The 9,677-nt window shown below is 37.7% G+C and overlaps 1 protein-coding gene across 1 annotated transcript in view; it reads right to left on the bottom strand.

Annotated features, from left to right (window-relative positions):
• Window positions 1-5,473: 5,473 nt before the first annotated feature.
• HCN1 (hyperpolarization activated cyclic nucleotide gated potassium channel 1) overlaps window positions 5,474-9,677 on the bottom strand; it is a 378,126-nt gene continuing 373,922 nt past the window's right edge. Inside the window, exon 8 of the mRNA XM_032281138.1 lies at window positions 5,474-9,032. Within this exon, the coding sequence (XP_032137029.1) occupies window positions 8,143-9,032 (890 nt within the window). The 3' untranslated portion in view covers window positions 5,474-8,142. The remainder of the gene's footprint in view (window positions 9,033-9,677) is intronic.

The raw sequence follows: 9,677 nt of genomic DNA, 5'->3' as shown, positions 1-9,677 counted from the left end.
GGGCGTTTTCTTCCCTACATTTAAAAAAAATATAAATCATGAAATAATAGAAGTTTAAATCTCAGCTCCCGCTGTGAACAAAGCTTTAAGAACTGAGTTCAGATGATCTCTGGTAAAGCCTAGCAGCCCAAAAGATTTTGTGGTCTTGTAATTGCAGTAGGAGATTTTAAAGTATAAGTTCTAAAAAAAAAAAAAAAAAAAAAGATCTTGCATCACCTCCTTAAGTTCTTGCTGTCTAGCTTATGGGCCTGAATTTAAAGTACGGTAAAGAAAGGTCAAATTCCTAGGGGCAGGATGATTGCTGCTTGCCAGAAGAGTTGAGCTACACTTAGAAAGACATCTAAAGAACAATTACACAGCTGCCATCTCTATCAGTGCCTCGTATAGGCATTAGGCTCTTTAATGAGATCTGTATCTCAAACAAAAAGGAAAGCACTTGCATGTGACACCTTTCAGAAATCTGTCCTTACAAAAATAAGCGATATAAAAGACAAGGTTTTCTGTGTGTAATCAAATGTGTGTGTGTCTGTGTGTGTGTGCACGCACCCGTTTATAGTTTATCATGATCAAGTTTACAAATGACAAGATGACTATTGCACTCAATTGCAGATTCTAATTTTTCAAGAGGTATGATTATAATGTTTATGTTATAGCATGACATGCGTGACATCCAGCATGTCATACATGATGTCCTACTTGCACCTAAACTTCTCACGCATTAGGCTTCAGGAGAAATTGTATTGTCATGTGGTATATGTGAAGAAGTAGGCTCATGATACAATCCTCTCTTTTCATGGAGAAGCTTCCTGGGGCTGAGGTGCTAGTTGAGGATACTGGCTTCCTGACATTTTACCATTTACAGGACAGACAGGAAAATCCAGCCTCAGCAGTGGTCAGATTAATTGGCACCAAGAAGACTAGATATAGGGTATCAGCTGTTCACAGAAGTCATCTAGAAATATTAGCTGCCAAACACCTGGAGATCATGGGCTAGGAGGAATGTCAGTGGGTGGGAGCCTGCTTCTTCTGTGAAACTGGAATTGCATGCACAGTTCCTTCTTCTGGGAAGGTGTGAGAGGTCAGTCCCATCTAATTTATTGCCTGAATAGCCCAGGGTGACTTAGAAAATTCTTCTCATTGCTCTTGGAATGTTTAATGGGGGCCAAGAGCTAGGACAAATTTTTTGTACAATTCATCTCTTTTAATCTTTATAACTACGCTGTAAAGTAGACACTATTCCAGTCTCCATTTTCCAGTCATGAAAGCACATGTAGTAAGACTAATTCTACCATGAGTACACAGGACATAAGCAGGAAAGCCAGTTTTTGTTTTCAGGCTTTCTAAACACTGTAGGTATATAGACATAGCTGATGAAGAGAAGCTCATTTGCAAAACATTGGCCATATTTATTTATTTTTACAATGTCAATGTATTATTGATAGCATTAAAAATCTTACAGAAGACAACAGACACATTGTACTGATGTGATATTAAGAAACATTGCTAGCTATGCCACCAAAATTTATCTAAAATAAGGAAATTATAATACCTAACACATACTAGTTTTCTCTTCCTTGTTTCTACTTAGCAAGTACCAGGAGGCAGGCTGGGTTAAACAGCATGACCAAGAGTAAATTTTGGACGGTCCAGGATAAAATTATGACATAGGTGTTTTGTCACCGGTTTTAGGTTCCTTGTGTTGAGTTCATATTCTCTCACTTTTCCTGTCTAACCAAGATCCCACATTACCTTGACTTTGTCATCTCCAGAAATGTCTTAACACTTTGAGAGGTCCCTTAAAATGCCCTTAAAATTTACCTCCTGTAGGACTAACTAGCCCCACTCTTTTCAATATTAACATACATATGAATCATCTGGGGATCTTGTCCAAAAGCAGACTTCTGTAGGTACAGGGTAAGGCCCTCTGCACTTCCTACAAACTTTGGAGTGATACTGACGCCACAGTTCCATGCACCACACTTGCCACAGTGAGGCACCCGGCGACATTTAGAACTATACATTTGAAATAGAATTGTACTAGGTTAGATTGGTAATAGATGTTAGGCAAACAATATTTAATTTTAAATGCTTGGAAACTAAGACCTTGAACAAATATGAGAAAGAAATGAGAATATATTTGAAAAACTCTTTTTGGCTCTGTCAAATTTCTTTATGTCCTTTCTTCCTTCAAAAGTAAATCTTTCCTTTCTCAGGAGTTTTTGTCACGAATTTAACAGGAAATAAAAACCTTTTAAGAAAGTCTCTTTGCCTCTACACATCTGAATAGTATCTGTAGAAAATGATGGTCAGTTTGGTAAAATTACAACCTGTTTTTTGCAAAACTCCATTTATTTAAAAAAAAAAAAAGTCTGAATAACTACGTTACTTGAATTCAATTATATAATCTATTGGAAACATAAAATGGTATTTCTCTTTTGAAGAATTATTATATTTACTAATTTATTCAGACTTGTTCAATTGAATAAATAAATATTATTCTCTGCTTACATGAAATTAAAAAAAAAAAAATAGAAGGGCCAGGCACAGTGGCTCAGGCCTGTATTCCCAATACTTTGGGAGGCTGAGGTGGACCAATCACTTGAGGTCAGGGGTTTGAGATCAACTTGGCCAGCATGGTGAAACCCATCTCTACTAAAAAAATACAAAAACTTAATCAGGTTTGGTGGAGGACACCTGTAATCCCAGCTATTTGGGAGGCTGAGGCAGGAGAATTGCTTAAACCTAGGAGGCAGAGGTTGCAGTGAGCCAAGATCCTGCCATTGCACTTGCACCTGGGTGACAGAGCCAGACTTCATCTAAAAAAAAAAAGATGTTTCCTTTTTATGTTACATTAGAAATAAAATAGCTCCATAGAATGTTCACCTTTGTCGATCTATGGAGTGTGTGTGATACCTCTAATAGGAATTAAAGAACTTGCTTCACTTTTTGATTTTTTTTTTTTGAGAAAGGGCCTTGCTCGCCCCTACCCACAGCTGGAGTGCAGCGGCATGAATAGGGCTCACTGCAGCCCTGACCTCCTGGGTTCAAGTGATCCTCCCGCCTCAACTTTCTGAGTAGCTAGGACTACAGGAGTACACCACCACACCTGGTCAATTGAAAATTTTTTTTTTTGTAGAGATCAGATCTCACTATGCTGCCCAGGTTGGTCTCCAACTCCTGGCCTCAGGTGTTCCTCCCACCTTGGCCTCCCAAAGTGCTGGTATTACACATATGAGCCACCACACCTGGCCTGAGAACTTGCTTTATTTTAGTCAAAATTATTTAATCACTTCTTTCCCTTCTCACAGGTTCTAGCTCTTATCTTCTCGTCCCTCTTCCCTGCCGCAATATATTCTTTATCTTATGCAAAGCAAGTCAACTTTCAGTTTCCTATTCCCATTACTCTATTTAGCAAACCTAGGACCTTCCTTAGGACCCAGCATCCTTTATTATAAATAGCCCCCAATTTTTGCTCTGCCATAAATTATTCCTTGTTACATTAGCAAAACAGACATTTCAATGTGAATCCTCCCCATTGATAAACTCAAATTAAGAACATAAAGTATAACACTGTAAAACCTTTGCCCTGATGTTAAAAGCCTTTCAGAAGGTTTTTGAAATTTATATTTCCCACTCCATCTCAGTTCCTGTGATACGCTCCAGCTGCATTGAACTGCCAGTGTTCCCAATCAGCTGTGTTCTGTTAAACCTCCACATTTTAGAAAAGCAGGTTTAATTTTTCACTAAATAATTCTTTTACCAGCATTGAATATATTACTCATTCTCTCCACATCAAGGACCTTGGAGACAAATTCAGAGCATTACATATAGGTTCTTTTAATATCATCTTTAAACAATTTTCAAGGTTGACAGCAGGGAATGTCAGCAAGGCATCTCTCATAAAAAAACCTTAAAATCTCCATTTGTCCATGTCAGAGCCTGAATCGAAAGCAGGGTCAGGATTAGGGTAAAGCAAGGAAGCCAGATTGTGCAAGTGCAGGGTTGTTAAAAGGGAAAAAATTGAAATTGCTTAAGAAAGTCATTGTTTTTGAGTGACGATAGCAGGTATACTCACCTAAGTACAACAGCAAGTCTTTCAAAGAAAATCTCTATCCTATTTTCCTTGAAAACAACCATATTGAATACAGTTACAGAACTGAGCTATAATTTGGCTCATGCAGCAATCACAGTTCCTTAAATTTTTGGTCATTCTTTTCAGGACTTAAAATAGCTCAGTATTCAATTCCACAAGGACCATGTTTCTTTCCCATAGTAGAGTATGAGTAATTTTTAAGGTAGGTGAACATATAATAAAAGTTTGCTAGTTGTAGTGCATATGAACAAAATAACCACATGGATTTTATGGAACATGTTCTAAAAAGATAAAGGTATAATGGAGAGATACCTCATTCAAACAGCTTAACATTATAAATGATGCAAGTGAGGGTCATAGAAGCCAAGTGACATGGTAAAATTAACAAATATAAAAACCTAAGCTGAAAGAGGAGGTATGGAGATTTTAAAAATTGTCGTGAAAGACAATAGAGATTGCTCATAATGTGAAGTACAAATAATTCAAATTTTGAAATTAATCATGTAAAATTTTAAACTTGTCATTTTGTTTAAATCATTCCATCTCCTATAGGAATAATGGTAATAACTTGACTATATACTTCATAGTGTTCTGAAAATAGTATGTTAAGTTGATAAATTGCAAAATCACCATCTTTTTAAAGTGGAACAGCATTCATCAGGGAATCATTCACTTATGAAGAGGTCATCCAGACCTAGAGACAAGCTATTTTCTTTTGGTGAATAGAATATATTGCCATTGCTATTATTTATATCCTTGTTTTCAGGAATGCTTCACTACTTATTCTCATTATGATAAACTCTATTTCAGGCTTTTGTGTCTGATTTAAAACCTACTTGTATGGGGAGGTTCTATCACTATCCAAATACCTTTGCAGGGCCCAAGGCTATAAATATGAATATATTTATACAAATCTATTTTGTTATAATAGGGCATTGGGCCTATTATAGGGCCTTGGGCCCCATGATAACAAAATGGGTATGTTATAGAACTATTATAACAAAATAGGTTTGTATAAATATCTTACAGGACAATTATTTACAATTATTATAGGAAAATTAATGCTCATCTGTATCTCTAATAAAATATCTGTGTTTTGAAGTTGGAGAACATCCCCATTCTAAAAAGGCACAGAGCCAAAAAGAAAAGAAGCTCACTTTTTACTATATGGAAAAGGTAAAACAAAGAAGTGGTTGAAAAATCCATCTTCTATTTAAAGTCCTCTCATTCCAGAGTTATAGAATATAATTGATTTTATGTGATTATCAAGTATAAGCTTTCTTGGAAATTTTAGGTTGTAAAAATAGAAAGAGGCAAAGCTGTACTCATTAATAAAATAAAACATTTGATTAGCATATATTGATAAAATATTCATGATTGTAGTTTTTGTTGAATTTATTAATAATCTTTATATATATTTATATATGTATGGCTTTGAGCAAAGACAAAAGAAATACTCTAACTCATCCCTGATCATACAGTTATTGTAAGAATCAGCTATTCTGTTATCTTCCCAGCAGCAGAAAGACCCATCAATAATACATTTCTTTCTGTACAGATTAAAACTCCATACATATGGGCTTCACTATGTACAGAGAAAAGAGGTCACTTTTCGACTAGCAATGGACCTTTATATTACAGGAATGTGAGTAATTTTTTTTCTTAATCTAACTATATATACATTCATACATATATGTATATAGTTTACCCTGTACCATTTTATTAGTTTAACATATAAACCTTAGTTTTTTTGTCCATTCTATTACAAAGTGAATAAAAATTGTATGGTTGCACTGAAAGACCATGCAATTCAATTTTGCTTATGTTTTCCAATAGTGCTCAAAATAAAAAACCAAAAATTTATATATATATAAAAATATTTCACTACCAAATCCATTAATCCTATCAAATGTAAACCTTTAATAATTTAAAGGACCGATACATAATCTTAATAAATTGAAGTTAATTCTCATATTTTAATAAAATAAAGGAGTTTTGTACTGATATGTAAATGGTCTTGCAGCTTTCCCATAGGTTCTAGGTAGACTGAACATCCCCTTTCTTACAACAGTATTCCTGACATGCCATCGTATGTCACCAGCATATTGATCGTTACATTACATTGACTAGCACTGTTGATTACTTCCACACAAGTTGGAATTTGTTTGAAATTAAACATAACAACTCCTTTTGGTATTATAGGTATTATATCCGCAAAAGGCATAACAGGCAGCAAGGATCCACTTTAGAGTTTTTGCTTTTGTTTTTGTTTTCTGTCCTCAAGTCTATCTGCAGGCCCTGCCCCATATAAGGTGTGATCTCTGTACATTCTTAAATGTATTGCCAGTGTCAGAGATACTGGAGACCTCCACTTTAGGTCATGCTCTTAACTTGGGTTATTTACAGAAGCCGGTTATTAGGAATCTTCCAATTGTGTTCCAGTCATACTCCACATGTGTGGGATGCATTAGGCACAAATGATTACTAAGGGAGTTCTTTGAGAAGAAGCAGGTGCTCACAGACCATGGAAAGAGTTAAGAAAACAGACAAACAATGCTCACAGACATTCAACTTTATCCCTGCTTTTTGTCACCATGTCTGTAGTATTTTCAACATATTAAAAATGACAAACCTCCTATCTAAGGGCTACGTTAGTCACCACATGCCTTAAGGTTTACTAACCACTTAGTTACAATATACATAGAGCAAAATGTGGGTTCCCAAACAGACGTGATGCTGTATTGAATTTATTTTTTAAAATGAACACCATAGTAAATTACCAGCTACAGTGAAGACACAGACCACACTTAACTCCAAATCAAGCTGTGGTTTACAGATAATTATTTAAATAATAATAATAGCAATAATATTAAATAAAAGTGAAAACCTCACTTCTAGACTTAAGTCAGAGATCCAAGTCAGCCTTATAGGAATTTTAAGATAGGCAATTAATGAATTGTTATGCTTTTCTAGAAACAAGAAATACTGTAAGCCTTTCCCTACAATGACTGATCTGAATCTATTTTTTTTTCCCCCAGAAGCATGCAGGGACTATTTTCAGATGCTTAATTATGGCAAGAAGAAAGAAAAGTAATTATTTTTGGTGTAATACAAGCAATTTGTAGATTCGAGCATACAATTTTGCATAAAACATTGCAGGTTAAAATAATATTGTAGGTTTCAAGCCATTGCATTACAATTGAATAATTCTCACAATCAGGTTTTGTAAAATTTAAAACTCTAAGTTTTGAAGTGAAGCAATAAAACTAAATTCTTAAACAATGACTTTTACCTTCATACAACACAGAATAGCTATTTTTATTTGGGTTGAAAAAGTTATTTACAACTAACATTGATCGAGTCTTGGTAAAAGTCCGATAACACATGAAGACAAATATTAATTTTCCCTCAGCTTTCTGAAAGATCAATGAACATGTTTGAGGTTAGTGATATTCTTAACAGTGGCAATGCTAGTCTCCTACGGTGGCCGAGAAAGTAGTGCATTCTTTAACCTAATTCAAAATTGAAAGCACCGACATACAATTTAGATCTATAAAATGGGATTTGTTACTTAATTCTCCATCATTAATGATTAACAATTTAGATGCAGAGACACAGCTAATGAAAGAAAGTTTGGATTGGTGCTATTTGCTAGCTCGTTTGAGTCGCCTTTTTAAAATCAGTTTTGTTTCCATTGAATCCAAGAACTCTTCATAAAATAGAGAAATATACATATCAAAGGACTTAAGTAAAAGTCGGTTAGAAATAAATAATCTTACAACAACATTTTAAATCCTTTAATGATTTAAAGAAAGGAAGACATATAACACTGAATGCTAAACATGTCTTTTGACCCTCTCTTGGGAATTTAGATATATATTTTATAGTATATGTATATATATTTTTACATTTCACGTGTAGGCCAGAGCTGTCTAAAATATCTCTTCATAATAGGCTAGAGGGATCTATCAGGAGATAGAATAAAATAAGATCTGAGTATAGTCTCAGTTTATGAGAGTATTTCTTTCTGCTTTGACAATCAGCAGGGATCATAAATTTGAAGCAAATCGTGGCTTTTCTGCGTCTGGGTCTGTGTTTAAGACTGAGGAAGATTCTCTCGGAAGAGCAGCTGCTGGTGGAGGGGGTGCCGGAGGGACTCCTCGGTTCGGGGGGATGGCTCCCGACGACATCTGTCGGAAGAGGGTGACGCGCTGCGGGACAGTGCTCCTGCCCCCTGCCTGAAGGCCCGTGCCAGGGACCGCCGTCACGGGTTGAGGAATGGAGGCCAGGGACTCGCCCACAGTGGGATGAGGTCTGGAAATCAGAGTGGACACCTCATGGGGCAGCGAGGGCTGCGAGGCGGAGAGGGGCCTGACTTCCCGGGTCAGGTTGGTGTTGTGAAGCGCCTGCGTGCTCTTGTGCACTTCGTTTTTCGGCGTGGAGCTGCCGGGTGTCTGTGGCTGCGGGGACTGCTGCTGCGGCTGAGTCTGCGGCGCCTGGGACTGCTGTGCCTGCTGCTGCGGCTGCTGTTGCATGAGTGACAGCTGGGAGGCCGTAGGGGAGGCATAGTGGAAAGTTCGAGCGGCCAGAGGGCTCTGTACAGGAGGGCTGCAGACCGCGGTGGTGTAGGAGCAGGGCGAGAGGATGGCTGATGGCTGGGGCGTCTGTGTGCTGGGACTCGGGGAATGCAGGTTGCTGTGAGACAGGCTGGTCGCTGTGTACACCGGTGGAGACTGTGTCCTCATGCGGGAGGTCGGGGTCGTAGTGGAGGGTGCAGAATTCAGGGTTGTCATTTGAGGATAATTGATGGGAGCGATTGCCTGCACCATCTCCCTGTCGTGTTTCACAATCTGCTTCAGGATCTCGTTCTCCTGATTGTTGAAAACACCGGTGTTCAGATCCTTCTGGAACTTTTGCAGAAGAATGGAGTTTTTCTTTCCTGTCAGCAAAAGAAAGATAGGCACTTAGAAAGCCTCCCAACGACTGAGAACAAGGCCAAGGGAGGGTGGCTCCTGCAAGCAGAAGTACAGCCGTGCTTCACAGGAGAGGCTTAAAAGGCCAAACACTCACCCGTACACACCAGATACCAACATGGCTCCTGCCCTTCACCCTTCCTGTATTTTTCTGGGAACTCTTACTCTCTACTCAAGTTGAAAGCCCTGTAATATGGCAAGGAGCCATTTTACGGAAGAAATGGAGATATTTAACATGAGGACCACCTTTAAGAATGGAGGAAGAAAGGGCTTTTGGATTAGGATGGGCTTGGAATCAACATTTGATTTTAAAGTTATTTTTTCAAGAAACGACCAGGAAGATTAAAGAGAGAACATTTGAGCACTATGTGATAGGCACTCTACAAAAGACCTTAGGTAGGGGATTTTATGTAACCCTCAACCGTGTGAGATAGGTGTGTTCATAATCTCATTTTACCTGAAAGGAGATCAGGACATGAGAAGAGTGAGAAGAATGCCCAAGAAAACAAAGAAAACATGCTTGGCAGGTAACAGGGCTGAGAAAGACCATACACAGAAAAAGGTGACTGTACATCCTTGCTGTGGAAAATGAATCAACTGCATCTGTCTCT

This window comes from Sapajus apella, unplaced genomic scaffold (genome assembly GCF_009761245.1).
Source record: "Sapajus apella isolate SASKATOON/1434 unplaced genomic scaffold, GSC_monkey_1.0 scaffold1, whole genome shotgun sequence".
Lineage (NCBI taxonomy): Eukaryota > Metazoa > Chordata > Mammalia > Primates > Cebidae > Sapajus > Sapajus apella.
This window is presented reverse-complemented; position numbering and strand designations above follow the sequence as displayed.